The sequence below is a fragment of the Macaca nemestrina genome, chromosome 3 (assembly GCF_043159975.1).
Source record: "Macaca nemestrina isolate mMacNem1 chromosome 3, mMacNem.hap1, whole genome shotgun sequence".
NCBI classification, from domain to species: Eukaryota; Metazoa; Chordata; class Mammalia; order Primates; family Cercopithecidae; genus Macaca; species Macaca nemestrina.
Genome location: NC_092127.1, coordinates 45,927,972 through 45,946,685, shown reverse-complemented (window position 1 = coordinate 45,946,685; position 18,714 = coordinate 45,927,972). Strand labels below are relative to the sequence as shown.

Sequence of the window (18,714 nt, the reverse complement as noted above, 5' to 3'; positions counted from 1 at the left end):
TGCCTATTTTTAAATTGGACTGTTAGGATTTTTTTCAGTAGAGTTGTTTGAGCTCTTAAATATTCTGGTTATTAATCCTTTGACAAATGGGTAGTTTGCAGATACTTTCTCCCATTCTGTGGGATGTCTCTTCACTTTGTTGATTGTTTCCTTTGCTGTGCAGAAGCTTTTTAACTTAATGTGATCCCATTTGTCCATTTTTGCTTTGGTTGCCTGTGGGGTATTATTCAAGAAATCTTTGCCCAGTCCAGTGTTCTGGAGAGTTTTCCCAATGTTTTCTTGTAGTTTCATAGTTTGAGGCCTTGGAGTTAACTCTTTAATACATTTTGTTTTGATTTTTGTATATGATTAGGGATGGGGTCAGGTTTCATTCTTTTGTTTGTGGGTATCCAATTTTCCCATTACCATTTATTGAAGAGACTGTCCTTTCTCCAGTGTATATTCTTGGTACCTTTGTCAAAAATGAGTTCCCTGTAGATATATGGACTTATCTCTGGATTCTCTGTTCTTTTCCACTGTTGCACTGATCTATGTATCTGTTTCTATACCAGCACCATGCTGTTTTGGTTACTATAGCTCTGTGCTGTAAGTTAAGTCAGGTAATGTGATTCTTCCAGTTGTATTCCTTTTGCTTAGGGTGGCTTTGGCTATTTCTGAGTGTTTTGTGGTTCCATATAAATTTTAGTGGTTTTTTTTTTTTCTATTTCAGTGAAGAATGCCATTGGTATTTTGATAAGGATTGCATTGAATCTGTGGATTGCTTTGGGTGGTATGGACATTTTAACAGTACTGAATTTTCTAATCCATGAACATGGAATATCTATTTTTTTGTGTCTTCAATTTCTTACATCAGTGTTTTGTAGTTTATCGTAGAGATCTTTCGCTTCTTTGATTAATTCCTGGGTATTTTATTTCATATGTAGTTACTACTTTTTATTTTTCACATTTTTCACTGTTGGCATAGAAATGCTACTGTTTGTTGTATGTTGATTTTGTATCCTGCAGTGTCACTGAATTTGTTTATGAGTTCTAATAGTTTTTTGATGGAGTGTTTAGGTTTTTCCAAATGTAAGATTATGTCATTTACAAATAGGGCAATTTGACTTCTTTGTTTCCAATTTAGATGTCCTTTATTTCTTTCTCTCGTCTGATTGCTGTAACTAGGACTTCCTTGAAATACTTAAAAAGTACAAATTTAGCTTGACTGGGTTGTGTGGGAAAAAATCACATCTTGATGATATGGTAGTCCTTAATATGGGGCTTCATAAAAATCTGGGAATGTATGTCTCGTAAATGCCAAGTGTGTACACATCTCATTGGGAATACAAGTTATAATTTTAGAATAGGAAACATTGGAAAAGCAGTGGTATTATGACTTTTACTGTTAGTCTCTAAGCTTTGATTGATTGTTTCAGTGATGTTTTAGCAACGTGAAGGCAAATACTTTAAGGGAAAAAATGTTATTTAATAATAGTTAATTTAATAAAAAATGGTTACTTTATAAAGTCATGAGTAAATGAATATCTCTGGATAATATTTCATATTTATGTAACTGCCTTTTAAAAACTCAGGTGTTTCTTATTACTCTTTTGGGAAGTGTACATTTATTTGATGCTGATTTATTACTGTTAATTGTGCATTATTTTTATAATGTCATTATTAACATTAAACTTTTTTATTCTGTAAGTAAAATAAGTAGGTAAGATTACTTCGAGGCTTTATAGTTTGCTTTGAAAGATTTATATAGCCTGGGAGAAAAATCTCATATACCTATTACTTTGTAGTAGTTGTTATTACTAAAGTGTTATAATATGTCTGCAACTGTATTTCATGTTTATATGAGTCTTGTGAAAAGTAATCCTTTTGTCTGTTTGTAGACACAGAAACGTAAAATGGATGGAGCACCTGACGGTCGAGGAAGAAAAAAGAAGCTGAAACTATGAATATGTTTTTGTTTCATAATCACTAACTTTAAACCAGTAGTTCTTTAATTTACGGGTCTTCATAAGATGTACTGTACAATGCTCAATTGTTATGTCATTTAAAGACATCAGGTTCATCTGTTTACTGAGCTAGAAACATAGTATGTAGTTTCACTTTTTTAAATGCAACAGCTGTGCTGAAATTTTTTTATCATTAACACTTGAAGTAATAAAATAGGCTTCATTTATTACTAAGTGTTTCATTTGATTTATTTTTCTGTTGTAGTTCCATTTGTGAAGATTGTGACTTTTTGTTTATTAGCTATAATTTCTATACTTGTAAGGTTTAAAAACAAGTTAAAAAGAAAATTGCAAATAACATTTGTCCCTTTCAGTCTTCATTTAGTTGTATAATTATTTTAATTCACTTTGCCTTTGCAGAAATTTGGGTATTTTCTTTGTAGTGCTATTGAGTCTCATCTGGAAAGATTATATAAATTGCATTCTCCTTGCTTATGTGGGTAGAATGGGAAGAGAAGGCAAGACAAAGTATACTTAAATTCTATGCATATTTCTGTTATGCTTTCTGTTTTTTTAGTTGATTCTGAAATGAATACGCCCTATTCTTTTGAAAGAATGGCCTTTTAGTTGTATAGCCAAAGACATTTAGTATTTTCCGGTTCCTTAAGGTATTACTGTACCATTTTGTAAAAGGAATATTATTATTATTATTTTTAATTATTTGGTAAATATTTTGTCATATGACCTTCTGAAGCAGCCACAACTTAGATAATGTCAGAACTAAGGTGATTTTTTTTTTTTTAATTTTGAAAGAACCAGCCAAAATGAGGTGTGAATTTGTCATACTGTTACATTGAAATTGGTAACAAAATGTATCCCCTCCCATTTTGAGTTTTAGGGTAAATGAAAATTTTATTGTATTTTAAAGTAATTTCTAAGTGTTAGCAAGACTGACTGTAATTCCAGTTTCTGTTTTCTATGGACAGACTTGATAAACTGGAGACCCTAAAGCAGGAATACCCAAATTATAGTGTCAGGATTTTAGCTGTACCAGAGGCCTTTATGTGCTACACATAATTTGTATAAAATTTTATATGTGCAGATTGGGTACATAAACAGTTCTCCATTTTTCTAAGGGAATGCAATAAATGTAGCATCGTGAATAAATATAACTTTTATAATCTGTAAAGTGGTCTTTCCATTTCTTTAATTTTTTTCTCAATTTTTATTCACTTTTTCCTTTAGGACACATTTCCCTTAATTGGATATCTTTCCCTTAAATTTCTATTAGTAGTTGTTTTCATCTGCCCACATGTAATTGAAGATTTTTTAAAAAATTTGATACCTGCAGTATTACTAATACTGCTTAATTTCTTGAAGTGTGGAATTGCTGCTGTTAATGTCAAGCAAAACGTAATGTTAAATTGTAATTTGAATTTAGTGCTCCCTCAAAATTAACTTTTTAAATACTGTGTTAGATTCTTAACAGTTAAAGGTCTAATACATGTGTGAGGAATGGTTACCTTTTTCATGAAAGGAAGAATTTGTACGAGTTATGACCTCGGTTTGGAAGAAATTGAAAAAATGTAAGGCTGAAGAAAACTTAAACAGAGGTCACAAAAGTGATGTTTTCAAGAAGAGAAACTGGGAGGGAGATACACAGGGGAAATGCAAAATGAATCAAGTGTAGTGTTAGCCCTGAATGCTTAGGGACTCAAATGGAAACTGTGTGAAGGGAAACTAACTCGAAAAAAGCGTGAACTAGCTAGGCCCTGCCACTGTGTTTGACCGAGTTCACAAATCTGTTTTAACCTGTCGCTTCCCTGTCACCTCTGGCTTTCCTCTCCTGCTAAGCTTTGTTTCCTGGCAGTGATTAAAATCTTCTGTCAGTGCCACAGCTACTACTGCTGCTGGAACTGCCATAGCCACCTTGGTATCATGGTTTGGCAAGGTATTGGCCTCTACCACCATAGGGGCCAGAGCTTCTGCCTCCAAAGTTTCCTCCCTTCATGGGTCCAAAATTTGAAGACTGATTGTTGCCATTGCCAAAATCATAGTAGCTTCCACCACCTCAAAAATTGCTTCCATCATTACCATATGTATTATAGCAATCCCCACTGCCACCATATCCACCACGACCACCATGGCTGCCACCAAAGCTACCACGATCACAGAACTTGATGGCTGTATTTGTGACTAATTATATAATAGATTAGTCTCTGTTCTGTGGAAAGTGTAAAGCATTCCAACACACGGCTTCAATGCAGAATTTTTTGTTTTGTACCCATGCTGTTGATTGCTAAATGTTTTAATAGTCTAGTCATGATACTGAATAAATGTCTTTTTTTTTTAATTTAACAAAGCATGAAAGATTGCTTAATTGTACATCTGACAAAGTGCTGGCGGCTCTTACAAAGTATAATTACTATTACTACCTTTTAAGAGACAGGGTCTTGCTCTGTCACCCAGGCTGGAGTGCAGTGGTGCGATCACAGCTCACTGCAACCTCAAACTTCAGGGCCCAAGTGGTCCTCCCACCTCAGCTTCCCAAGTAGCTAGGACTACAGATGTGCACCACCATGCCCAGCTAAGTTTTTTTAGTTTTTGTAGAGATGGGGCCTTGCTATGTTGCCCAGTCACGTCTCAAATGCCGACCTCAGGCACTCCTCCCTCTTGCCTCTCCCTCCCAAAGTGCTGGGATTACAGGTGTGAGCCTACATTCGAAAGTGCTGGGATCACAGGTGTGAGCCTACATTCCAAAATGCTGGGATCACAGGTGTGAGCCTACACCACACCTGGCCTACATTTTAATTTTTTCATAAAGTTGAGAGAAGCAAATCCTAAGCATAGAGTACAGGTTGAGCATCCCTAATCAAAAAATCAAAAATCGGAAATGCTCCAAAATTGGAATGCTCAAAGGAAATCCTTATTAGGGCATTTCTGATTTTTGGATTAGGGATGCTGAACTGATAAGTATAATGCAAGTATTCTAAAGTCTGGACAATGCTAAAAACTGCTGGTTCCAAGCATTTCAGATAAGGATTGCTCAATTTGCCCTTTGAGTATTTAATATATGCTGATTGTTTAAACTGATCAGGATTTAATTACATAAATGATCTTTGGCTTAGTGCCTTTCTTAAAAATTTCAATTTTAAAAAGCATTATGAAACACCCCTGTGGTTTTTCAGAAAAAATTGAGTGAAAAAGAAATTTCATCTTGTTCTATCCCTTTTAATCTAAAAACAAATCTTTTTGAAAGAATGTGCTACTATATTTCAAGCCAGTTGTTTTGGAGTAGAACATTGCTAAAAAAAACAGGTACTAAGGAGGGTAATTTAAACAAAGTAGATTAATGACACAAGGATTGATGAACTCATAAATCCTAATGAATGGAATGCTAGAAGACATGTATTAACAGTAGAAACTTTGAGGTACATAGCTGTTACCAAAATATATCCTTGCTTGTTGGAATCTGACGTGAAGATCAAAGGTGATGGCATCCCACAGATGACAGATAATGGGCAAAATATATTCTTGGTGTGGAGCAGTGCTGCCGAATTAACTTCCCTGTGTACATCCCAGAATCATTTTGGATCTGCTAAGGTTTTTATTAGAATGATTTAATAGGCTTTTGCAGGATTAACTTCACAGTAGTTACCAGAAAAGGCTATGCTACAAGAATGAAAATTGAAGAACAAAGACCGAAATGATAGATTCTAAATGAAAAAAATAAAGAAGTGGAATAGTTTCTCCAAAGGCATAGGAGGCAAAGCATTGTTTCAGAAGTGGACTGGCACCTCACCTGAGATACTCAAGACTGGCAACATGGGTCTTCATTCTTTGTTATCACTGAGGTTGTGTCCTGAGAGATTCCCTAGCTCTAATGACAGATTTTGGGGGGGGGCGGGTAATGAGGCTATGAGAAGATTGAGGATCTAGGTGCTTGCCTCTGATTCTACAGCATAAAGGTGTGTCGCTCTTATCTCTAGGACACCAATATTTTTAATGTTGCATATCATGTATCTCCAGTACGAGAAGAAAGTTTATCAGAATTTAATGTTGGAAACTTTGTAATACAAACAATGTAAACACTACATTGACAAAAATATTAATAATTATGCATATAGTTTGCTTACTATAGAAATTCTTGTTTTTGATGTTGGATACAACCCAAAGGAGTTTTTATGTATAGAGATGGTGAATAAATTGGGAAAAGAAATAGAGATAAGCAGAGATTATTTCATTTCGTTAAACTTTTGAAGTCCTAATTTAGTTCATGTGATTATTTGTAAATTTTTCTTTATTAGTCTTCCTCAATCATTGAAGAACCCAGGATTCAAATACAATACTTAATGGAAACACTTTTTCATCCCTAACTAAATCCTGCCCTGAAAGCAGAATTCACTGTGAAATCTGAGATGAAACCCCAGGGCTATTATGCTGGCCAGTGGAAGGTTGGTTCACCCCTCAAGAGGTGACATTAGGGTGGTCTGCAGACATCACTGGAGTGGACAAAGAGATGCCTGGGCGGCTGGGGAAAGGATAGATCATAGACAACAGCAGCCTCTTTCTAGAGCTCAGTTGCAATAAACACCACGGTTACTCATCAGACACACTGTAAGTTCTACTTCTTCCCGTATTTGAAAACTCTAGAGAATTCTAGCGTGGACTAAGCACTGCTTCTGTAGTAGACCATGGGTATTTCTCCATGGCTGTTTGAATTTTGGGGAAAGCTTCTGTGTCTCATGCAGACTAGTGACTTTTGAGACAGAATCTTACTCTTGTCACCCAGGTTGGAGTGCAGTGGTGCGATCTAGGCTCACCACAACTTCTGCAACCTCCGCCACCCGGGTTCAAGCAATTCTGGCTCAGCCTTCTGGATAGCTGGGACTACAGGCATGCACCACCACACCTGGCTACTTATTGCATTTTTAGTAGAGAGAGGGTTTCACTATGTTGGCCAGGCTGGTCTCGAACTCGTGGCCTCAAATGATCTGCCTGCCTCGACCTCCCAAATGTTGAGATTACAGGTGTGAGCCACTGCATCTGGCCTGATGCAGAGGGATAATTTCTTGAGCGAGGCAGTGCTGTTGTCTAGAAGCAAGGCTTAGCTGGGTGAGACAGTACTAGCTGCCTTCAGAAGAGGATCTCTGCCCTGAAGTTTACCACCAGCCTGCTTTCCTTGATGCGCATGCTGGCTGGGTGTAGGGATGCTGAGTGGAGGGAAAAAGAAGAATATAGATGATACAGATTTACTGTGCAAAGGCGGAGTTCTTACCGGCTCTTCCTCACAAACAGGCTGGTGATTAGCTGACTTTCAGACTCCTTTCTACAAGGTGGCGAGGGGCCATCTGGTCATCCTAGCTTTGCAAGGAATAACTTTTTTTTTTTCTTTCATTTTGTATTCCCTTTAATCCCAGTAGATGGATAGGTCTGCTTTCTTAGTATGCTTTCCAGTTGTAGAAAGGTCTTTTCTCTGGTTACTGGCTTTCCCCCAGCCCCCTATTTTTTGTGCTCCCCCTCTTCCCCAGTCACCTCTTTCCCTGGGAGCAAACTTGAGAAAATTAATGGCACAGGTCTTGCAGAATACTCCTACCAATCTAAGTGCTGCAGATGCCACAGTGCTTTCTTACCCATAATAGTCATAAGTTAGAGGGAGCTCCTTCAAGAGCACGCTGAGTTTAGTTTCTTCATAGCAGGAATTAATCTTAAAAAAATTATCTTTGGGCTCCTTATTGTACCTGGACAGTACTGGGACTGGGTGCTTGATAAGAGAATGAATAGTTTAGGTAGTTACAGTGAAACCACAGGCACCTGTAGAGGTCTCCCCAGGCTCACCTTGAAGCTCTGACTGGAGGCTGCAGACGGATGGCGGTGTTATGAACAAAGGTGAGCTGCAGCTCCCACTGCAGGTCAAACGCTGCCAGCTACCAGCTGCAGCTGGGAGTGAAAGACTAGAATACAGAGAGGCACAGGCAGTCACTTAGGACGGGGCCGGGTTTAACCTGAACAGTGGTGCTAGAAGGTCAGAGTCTTCTAGGTATGTGTTGGAAACATCCTTGATTGTCTAGCACCAAGACTTTTAAACACAGGGGAACAAATCATCCCTTTGGGTATTTGTAATTGTTCCTCAGTTCAAATCTCTTGGTTTTTAAAAAATACTTTTCCTCGGCGCGACCGGTGCATCACGTCGCGCGCGACCAGTCCGCAGGGCTCCTCCTGCGCTGCTCATAGCCCGGCAGACGGCGGCCCAGCGGAGGAGCGGAAAGCATGGTCTGGGGGGCGGCGGACGCCTGGTCGGCGCACGCCTGGTCGGCGCTCTGGCCACTGTTGTGGGGCTGCGTGCTGGCGCTGCAGGGCTGGATGCTGTGTCCCCGAGAGAGGCCGTCGCAGGAGCGCAAGAAGCTGGACGGCCTCTGGAGGAGCTTCTGCGCCGACTTCTTCGACAACCGGTGCCGTGGCTTCTAGGAGCAGTGGTATCCGCGTCTGCTGCGAGAGTCGGACCCCATCCTGGACATGCCGGTTCCCTCCAGCTTCAACGACATTGGCCAGGACTGGCGGCTGCGGCATTTTCTAGGCCAGATGTGGTACGAACGGGAGGGGACCCTGCCAGAGCAATGGACCCAGGACCTGCACACAAGAGTGGTGCTGAGGATTGGCAGTGCCCACTCCTATGCCATTGCGTGGGTGAATGGGGTCGACGCGCTAGAGCATGAGGGGTCTACCTCTCCTTCGACACCGACATCAGCAGCTTGTTCCAGGTGGGGCCGCTGCCCTCCCACCTCCGCATCACTATCACCATAAACAATATGCTCACCCCCTCCACCCTGCCACCAGGGACCATCCTCGACATGGCCGACACCTCCACGTAGGTACCATCCTGCCTCCACCGCAGGCGCCCACCTTCCTGCCCCATCCCGTGGGGCATTACATTAGGGTAATGTAAGAACATATCAGTGACTTACAAATTTTGTAAGTAATTAAGACATTTTCAGTGAGAAGTATGGAGCTGAATATTTACATGAACCCTTCAAAAAGTGATAGTTAATAGAATAAATGAAAATAACAGGAGAGACTTTGTTGAAAGAAGACAAAATAGTCAAGGAAGTGATAGAGGATACAAAAGAAAGATGAAAACTGACATTCATTTAATGTCTACCATATGCCAAAGACAATATTATTATTTAGTTTTTATAACCACAACATTTGGTGGATATGATGACTTCCATTATATAGGTTAGGAAAGTAAAGCTTAGAGGTTTGTGAACCCACTAGTTTGAAGTTGTGTAGCGAATAGGTGGCTGAGTGAGAATTCAAAACTGGAACAGATTTGCTTGATCCAGAATGGTATGACTTTATTTTCCATGCATTTTATTCTACATTGTACTGCCTGTAAAGTGGCAGTCAGTTATGGGAGGAGACCCAGAATGTCACAAGTTTTGAAAGCTGTTGTGGAAAATTTGGAAAGAGGCATTGGTTTTAATGACTGATACAGGTGAGTGAAGAATGACCTTGGAGAGAACAGTTTTCTTCAATGGCATGGTAATGTTCAAAACAGAATTTGATGGTAAAAAAATGTAGAACCAGTGTGTGTAGACTCATCGATGGAAAAGTTTATTTGTAAAATATCAGAGGAAAATTGTAATATAGTTTGTCCATTCAAACCCCACCCCCCCCCACCACAAAGTCCAGATTCTTACTACATTCTTTGATGTAGCCAATATACAGCAGTTGAGTTCAATTTTGGCCCCTGTTTATGTGTATGCCAAAGAAAAATAACAATCCTAAATATATGCCACTTAAACAAGAGGATGTGATTATACTATGAAACACTTTTGACCATAGGAATATAGCAGTGCTAAGGCAAGATAGGTCTTAACTCTTGCTGTGATTTGCTGCCATTGTTTGCCAAAGGTCTAGCACCCATCTTCAGAGGAAAGTCAATAAATTAGTGCTCAGCTGGTGGGATGAATTCCTGAATTACTGTTGGCTCTAGCAGTTTCTTCAGATCAATTTTATAGTTTCTTTAAAACTAGAAAATTAGTTCTCAGAATGGCACTTGGCCACCCAATGTGTATAATGCAATTACTCAACCAGCTGCTTGAAGCAAGGGGCAACAGAGAAGTCAGCTACTGGCTGACCTCAGGCAACAGGAATTTTGATGATACTCCTTGGTCAAATCCTTCATTTAACATACATTTATATAGAACCTTTCTGTCAGGCACCATTCTAGGTACCATAGATACAACAATAAAGAGAACTGACAAAACCTCAGCCTTCATGGAGTTTATATGCTAACACATATGCATAAACAAACACATATAAAAATCCAGAAAGTCATTACTGCTGTGAAGACAAACAACACAGAGTAAGCAGATACTGATATTGGGTTGTTGCCTTAGGGTGGTCAGCAAAATTGTTTCCAGGGAAGTGACATTTGGATGAAAAACCGAATAATGTAAGAGAGTTAACCATCAAGTATCTGTGTGAAGATCTTTAGGAGGAGTGGGGGAACAGCAAGTGCAAAAGCCCTGTGATGGGAAAGTGCTTGTTATGTTTGAAGAACAGCAGTAAGACACCATGGCTGGAGTGTAGTGGGGGAGGGAGAGAGAGGTGGGAAATAATAATGGAGACTTAGTGAGGGCCACATCATGTGAATAGAGCTTTTGCAATCCTGTAGACAGGAAATATGTTTTGATTTTTCCCTAAGTCCACAAAATAGTTTATGATAGAAAGCCATCGAAAGATTGAAAACAGGGGAGTATTATCTTTAACCTCAGTTGCTGTTCCATGCAGGCATAGGAAAGAATAATGCTTCCTTGCTCCATATCTATTGCTGAAACAGTTCTCCATGATCTCTTTAGTCTGAGGACAAATGACATTTTTCTGGTTACAAGACAGAGGGCATATGTCATCCTAGGCATTGAGATTGGGAAATATCAAGCATGCATGTGACTGCCAAGTATTAAAACCCATTTTCTGATGACCACTAGGATTCCAGGTATCAGCCCATAAAGTGAGCTTTTTCTGAGAAGAATGAAAGATGGCAGGCAGAAATGATTGAGCTAGTAAAGAGGACTGAGGCTTATTGTTAAAGTCTGGGACCCAAAAATGTCAGGGTTCAAAGTGATCAATTTGGAAAATAAAGAGATTTGGACCCTCCTCTGAAACCAGGGAGTAGGGAATATGTGGAGTCAGAATGTAACTGCAAATTCTGGAGAAACTGTGGAAGCAGCATTTTGTAGGAGGGTGGGGGAAACAACACCCTCAACTAGTATTCTTACCTTCTGGTAAATCTATAACTTTACCTCTGCCAGTCAATAAAACGTTTCATGTTTTGGTACATTTAAATAAATACTTTTCCTCTTTCTATTACTTAAATTTCACCTTAGAGCTTGATGTTGGCACCCAATGACAGCATGTACGGACACATTTTTCTACTGTGTGGTTAACTCTGCTTGGTATCTGACTTGTTACAGATCTTCTTGTTAGATACATATCTTTAGGAACAGAATTAATCTTTTTTCCATTTTAGAGGCCAGAAAACCCATGAAGAAAGGTAATAAGAAATTTGAATCCCATTTATATTATACATTATTGAAGGTAATCTTCAAGGTAGCCTCTCCCTTCACAAGTCCAGAGGTCTAGGAGGAAAGATGATTTCGGGAACCAAGCCTGGAGCCCCTCATTACCCTGTACAGAGTCAGGACACTGTTCCCCGAATCCTAGCTGCTTTGGCTCCAGCCTCAGCTCAAAGGGCCCCAGATACTGCTTGGGCAACTGCTCTGGAGGGCACAAGCCATAAGCCTCGTAGGCTTCCACATGGTGTTAGTTCTGCAGGCGGGCAGAAGGCAAGAGTGGTGGAGCCTTGGCACTTTCCTGTAGATTGCAGAGGATATAGTGGAAAGACTGGGTGCCCAGGAAAAAGCCTCCTGCAGGAGTCGAGGCCCTGTAGAAAGACTCGATAGGGCAGTGCTGAGGTGAAATATGGGGTTGAAGCCCCCCATGGAGAGTCCTCACCGAGGCACTACTAGTGGAGCTGTAGGAACAGGCCACTACCTTCCAGATCCCAGAATGGAAGAGCCAGCTATACCTTCAGCCTTGAAAAGCCGCAGGCATTCGACTCCAACCCATGAAGGCAGCCGTGTGAGCTGCACCCAGCAGGGTCATAGGGGTGGGGCTGCCCAAGACCTTGGGGGCACATCCCTCGCACCAGTGTGGCCTGGATGTGGGACATGGAGCCAAGGGAGATTATTTTGGAGCTTTAAGGTTTAATGTCTGCTCTACTGGATTGCAGATTTCTGTGGAACCTGTTGCCCCTTATTTTTGGCCTATTTCTCGATTTTGGAATGGAAATATTTATCAATCTTTATTTCATCATCGTATCTCGGAAGAACATAACTTTTTTTTTATTTTTCAAGGTAATATTCTCAATATTGTTTATTATTTATTGATAGCACATGACTTCAAGAGAGTTAACACATTTAAGTTTAAAAAATGATTTGCTTATAAGTAAAAAATAGAATGTAACATACAGAATAGAAATCTATATAGAGAAAATCATATACAGTAAAGATAACTGAATTAATTTAAAAAGGCACATAATGAATAACAAGTACTACTTTTAAAAAGAATGTTTATGCTTTTGGTTAAATATTATAGTGAATGTATTTTTATTACTTTTCCAGAATTATGAATAAATAATACCCCATCATATTTATCATTTTCTAAAATTATGTTTTATATTCTAGAATAATTTTTATGTCAGGCAATTCTGTCTTTCTATACCTGTCTTTGTATCCCTTGCTATACAATTCTATCTTTCATATCAGATGAAAGATTAAATTTATCTAAAGCCATGTCTACACAGGTTCAAGATAGATAGATATTTGATATTTGTGTAGTTAATTACTGAAGATAACCTATATTCTTCCAGGCTGTATTTCACTTTGTCCCTTCTGTTTTCACCTAAATATTGAGGGAAGAAAATTACTTTTTGGCAGATAACCATTTTCCTCCAGGTTTTTAATCTAAAGGTGGTTATATGCTAAAGACAATATGATATTAAGAAAGCACAATGTGTCATGTTCTTACTCAAATGCTAAACCTTTTCTTAATGGAATGAAAATATGTAAACTAAATATATAGTTTCTGAGACCTGAAGATTATAACTTTTTAAATGTATTTCAGTCTAAAAGGTTAGGATCCCATGTATAAACATGGCAGTGCATAAGACACAACTGAGAGGCGAACTGCTATACTATACAGAATTGTTAGCAGTTCTTGTGGCTGGCGTATGCTTCAGAAAAAGATCAGTAAGTTACCACACTTTTCTTGCAAAATTGTATATAAATTAACCTGATAATCCTTTTATACCAAATCGTGGTTACTAAATATTGCTATTCTGTAAAAGTACCTAGGAATCATTATTTTCAACACTATCACCCCAGAAACAGTAAGAGAAACAGGAAAGTGGTAGGAGAGAATGAAAGGCCTTATTAGTCATTGAAATTATAAGTGTTCTTTTATGTTGTTAATGTGGACATTGTAATTATAACTCAGTATTTTCTTTAGGTCCCTGACTCATTGTTCTTCACTCACTCTTACTAGGACCTCTGGAAGATGTAATTTATCCTATTTAAGTGAGCAGGATTTCCCTCTCTAGACATACTTTATAAGCATTTTCTCATTAGAAAACCAGATGTGCTATAACAGTAGTTTGATTTGCTCTTTACAATATCAACAGATACTACTTGTTTTTGTTTGTTTGTTTGTTTGTTTTTTGTTTTTGTAGAGACAGGGTTTCATCATGTTGATCAGGCTGGTTTCGAACTCCTGACCTCGTGATCCGCCCACCTTGGCCTCCCACAGCGCTGGGATTACAGGTGTGAGTCACCATGCTCAGGTCGTTTTTGTTTTCTTGTTTCAATAGTTTTGGAGGAACAGGTGCTGGTTGGTTGGATGAAAAAGTTCTTTAGTGATGATTTCTGAGATTTTTGTGCACCTGTCACCCAAGCAGTGTACACTGTACCCAAGGTGTACTCTTTTATCCCTCACCCCCCTTCCCACCCTTCCCCTAAGTCCCCAGAGTCCATTATGTCACTCTTATATATGCCTTTGCATCCTCATAGCTTAGCTCTCATTTACAAGTGAGAACATATGATTGGTTTTCCATTCCTGAGTTACTTCACTTAGAATTATGGTCTCCAATTCTATCCAGGTTGCTGTGAATGCCATAATTTCATTCTTTTTTAGGGCTGAGCAGTATTCCATGGTATCTGTATACCACATTTTCTTTATCCACTCATTGGTTGATGGGCATTTAGGCAAGTTCCATATTTTTGCAATTGTGAATTGTGCTGCTATAAACATGCATGTTCAAGTGTCTTTTTCATATAATGATTTCTTTTCCTCTAAGTAGATACCCAAGACTGGGATTGCTGAATCAAACAGTAGTTCTACTTTTCACCACATCCACACCAACATCTGTTATTTTTTGATTTTTTAATTATGGCCATTCTTGCGGGAGTAAGGTGGTATCGCATTGTGGTTTTGATTTGCATTTGCCTGATCATTAGTGATGTTGAGCATTTTTTCCCATGTTGGCCATTTGTATATCTTCTTTTGAGAATTGTCTATTCATGTCCTTAGTCCACTTTTTGACAGGAGTATTTTTTTTTCCCTTGGGGCTGTTTACTCTGCTATTTCTTTGCTCTGCAGAAGTTTTTTAGTTTAATTAGGTCCTACCTATTTATCTTTCTATTTGTTGCATTTGCTTTTGGGTTTTTGGCTTAAGCCAATGTCTAGAAGAGTTTTTTTGATGTTATTTTCTAGAATTTTTATGATTTCAGGTCTTAGATTTAAGTTCTTTTCCTGTTTTTCTTTTTGTTGTTGTTTTTTTTCTTGAGACAGAGTCTCGCTTTGTCACCCAGGTTGGAGTGCAGTGGCACGATCTCAGCTCACTGCAAGCTCCACCTCCCAGGTTCATGCCATTCTCCTGCCTCAGCCTCCCTAGTAGCTGGGACTATAGGTGCCTGACACCACGCCCAGCTAATTTTTTGTATTTTTTTTAGTAGAGATGAGGTTTCACCGTGTTGGCCAGGATGGTCTCAATCTCCTGACCTCATGATCCACCCACCTTGGCCTCCCAAAGTGGTGAGATTACAGGCATGAGCCACCACGCCCAGCCAGATTTAAGTTCTTGATCAATCTTGAGTTAATTTTTGCATAAGGTGAGAGATAAGGATCCAGTTTCATTCTCCTACTTGTGGCTTGTCAATTATCCTAGCACCATTTGTTGAATAGGGTGTCCTTTCCCCACTTCGTTTTTGTTTGCTTTGTTGAAAATCAGTTGGCTGTAAGTATTTGGCTTTATTTCTGGGTTCTCTATTCTGTTCCATTGGTCTACAAGCCTATTTTTATACCACTACCATGCTGTTTTGGTAACTATATCCTTGTACTATAGTTTAAAATCAGGTAATGTGATATGTCCAGATCTGTTCTTTTTGCTTAGTCTTGCTTTGACTATGTGGGCTCTTTTTTTGGTTCCATATGAATTTTAGGATTGTTTTTTCTAGTTCTGTGAGGAATGATGATGGTATTTCTATGGGAATTGCATTGAATTTGTAAGTTGCTTTTGGCAGTATGATCATTTTCACAATATTGATTCTTCAAATCCATGAGCATGGAATGTGTTTCTATTTGTTTGTATCATCTACAATTTCTTTTAGCAGTGTTTTGTAGTTTTCCTTGTAGAGATCTTTCATCTCCTTGGTAGGTATATTCCTAAGTATTTTATGATTTTTTTTTTTTTTTTTTTTTTTGTGGCTATTGTAAAGGGGGTTGAGTTCTTGATTTGATTCTCAGCTTGGTCATTGTTGGTGTATAATAGCAGTGGTACTGATTTGTGTATATTGATTTTCTATCCTGAAACTTTACTGAATTCATTGATCAGATCTAGGAGGTTTTTGCATGAGTCTCTAGGGTTTTTTAGGTATATGATCATATCATTGGTGAACAGTGACAGCTTGACTTCCTCTTTACCGATTTGGTTGCGGTTGCCCTTTATTTATTTCTCTTGTCTGATTCCTCTGGCTAGACTTACAGTACTATGTTGAATAGAAATGGAACAGAAATGGTGAAAGTAGTCATCTTTGTCTTGTTCCAGTTCTCAGGTGGAATGATTTCAACTTTTCCCCATTCAGTATAATGTTGGCTGTGGGTTTATAATAGATGGCTTTTATTACTTTGAGGTATGTCCCTTTCATACCGATTTTGCGGAGGGTTTTGATCATAAAGGGATGCTGGGTTTTGTCAAATGCTTTTTCTGCATCTGTTGAGATGATCACATGATTTTTGTTTTTATTTCTCATAACTTGTTTTTGATCGTACAGGCTTATAGATGGAAGGAACTTTCCTTGAGTCTCAGATTGGACTTTTAAAATTTATTATTATTATTATTATTATTTTTTGAGAAAGGGTCTCACTTGGTCTCCCAGGCTGGAATGCAGTGGCACGATCTCAGCTCATTGAAGCTTCTTCCTCCTAGTTGCAAGTGATACTCTTGCCTCAGCCTCCCAAGTAGCTGGAATTACAGGTGTATGCCACCATACCTCACTAATTTTTATATTTTTAGTAGAGACAGATTTCACCATGTTGCCCAGGCTGGTCTCGAACTCCTGACCTCAAGTGTTCTGCCCACCTTGACCTCTCAAAGTGCTGGAAATACAGTTGTGAGCCACCATGCTCAGTCTCAGATTGGACTTTTAAGCTGATGCTTGGAGTGAGTTAAAATTTTGGGGGACTATTGGGAAGGGATGATTCTTTTTTGCAGTGTGAGAAGGTCATTAGATTTGGGAGGGAAGGGGTAGAATGATATAGTTTGGATATTGGTTCCCTCCAAATCTCATGTTTAAATTTGGTCCCCAGTGCTGAAGGCAGGGTTTGGTTGAAGGTGTCTGGGTTATGGGGCGGATACTTCAAGAGTGGCTTGGTGCATTTCTTACAGAATGAATGAGTTCTTGTTCTGTTTTTTCACAGGAGAGCTGGTTGTTTAAAAGAGTGTGGCACCTCCATCCCCTTTGTTCCTTTCTTGCCATGTGACACACCAGCTCCCCTTCACCTCCTGCCATGGTTGAAAGCTTCCTGAGGCCTCACCAGAAACAGATGCTGGTACCATGCTTCCTGTACAGCCTGCAGAATTGTGAGCCAAATAAACTTTTCTTTATAAATTACCCAGCTTCGGGTATTCCTTTAGAGCAACACAAATGGAATAAGACAGCAATTTTCAAAGCTTTATACATTTGGCTGTATGTCTGTTTTCTCTTCTATAGCTGTCTAACCTGCTTCTTATTTGCCCCAAAAGAGGATATAGAGAAACTTTGGGCTCATGTTAATGCTCATAGGTACATGTCAGTAATGATACTTCTGGATCAGGTGAGGCTATCCATTGACTTTTACACTTGAACCCATCAGAAAGCTTTACTACTGTGTTAGTCCATTCTCATGCTGCTAATGAAGACATACCTGAGACTGGGTAATTTATGAAGGAAGGAGTTTAATGGACTCATGTTCCACATGTCTGGGAAGGCCTAACAATCATGGTGTAAGGCGAATGAGGAGCAAATTCATGTCTTACATGGCAACAGGCAAGAGAACTTGTACAAGGGAACTCCCATTTATAAACCCACCAGATCTTGTAAGACTTATTCACTACCGTGAGAATAGTTGGGGGAAACTGCCCCCATGATTTAATTATCTCCACCTGGCCCCGTCCTTGACACATGAGGATCATTACAATTCATGATGAGATGTGGGTGGGGACACAGCCAAACCGTGTCATTCTACCCATGGCCCCTCCCAAATCTCATGTCCTCACATTTGAAAAACAATCATGCCTTACCAACAATCCCCCAAAATCTTAGCTCCCTTCAGCATTAACTCAAAAGTCCACAGTCCAAAGTAATCGCCCTTGACACATGGGGATTACTACAATTCAAAGTGAGATTTGAGTGGGAACACAGCCAATCCATAGCAACTATCAACATTAAATCACTTTTACAAAGGTGCCAAGAAATCTGATACTTTGCTTTACATTTAAAAGAAGAGGATAAGAAGTCTAAAAAGGCTTTAGGAAAAATCTTTCAAATCACCCTCCATTAGGTGGAGTAAGCACGAGGCTAGCTAGCAGCCAGGAGAATAGAGTTATCGTCTCAGCCCTATCACAGCCAATGTGATGCTGGGAAAAATAATTTGCTGCATGGAACAGGAGCTCATCTATTTTTTTTTTTTTTTTTTTTTTTTTGAGACAGGGTCTCAACTAGGCTGGCTGGAGTGCAATGACACAATCATAACTCACTGCAGTCTTGAACTCCCAGGCTCAAGAGATGCTCTTGCCTCAGCCTCCCAAGTAGCCAGGACTACAGGTGTACAACACCACACTCAGCTAATTTTTACATTTTTTTTGTAGAGATGGGGTCTTGGTTTGTAGCCCTGGCTGTTACTGAACTCCTGGCTTCAAGCCATCCTTCTCCCTTGGCCTCCCAAGGTGCTGGGATTAGAAGTGTGAATCACAACACTCAGCTAGGGGCTCATCATTTTAAAGCACTTTTGCTTGTACATTTCAGTTGAATCAACTCAAGCCTCTGTTTCCTCAGGTTCCATGATTCTTTGTATAATTCTATACTTACCAGCTATGAGTATAAGCACATCAACAAATCACAGGTACTTCAATTCACGCTTTTATGGCAAGATGTGGAAGAAATGTAAAATT

General features: G+C 39.2%; 1 protein-coding gene, 1 long non-coding RNA gene and 1 pseudogene across 4 annotated transcripts in view; all 3 read left to right on the top strand.

Annotated features, from left to right (window-relative positions):
• LOC105493304 (SNF2 related chromatin remodeling ATPase 5) overlaps positions 1-2,173 on the top strand; it is a 39,853-nt gene extending 37,680 nt beyond the window's left edge. The window contains exon 24 of the mRNA XM_011760860.2: positions 1,878-2,173. Coding sequence (XP_011759162.1) covers positions 1,878-1,943 — 66 coding nt within the window. The 3' untranslated portion in view covers positions 1,944-2,173. The remainder of the gene's footprint in view (positions 1-1,877) is intronic.
• A 6,040-nt stretch (positions 2,174-8,213) lies between these two features.
• On the top strand, positions 8,214-8,815 carry LOC105493307 (beta-glucuronidase pseudogene; annotated as a pseudogene).
• A 1,389-nt stretch (positions 8,816-10,204) lies between these two features.
• LOC139362317 (uncharacterized) overlaps positions 10,205-18,714 on the top strand; it is a 109,824-nt gene continuing 101,314 nt past the window's right edge. For all 3 annotated transcript variants that reach the window (XR_011620934.1, XR_011620935.1, XR_011620933.1), the window contains exon 1: positions 10,205-10,311. This is a non-coding gene — a long non-coding RNA (uncharacterized lncRNA). The remainder of the gene's footprint in view (positions 10,312-18,714) is intronic.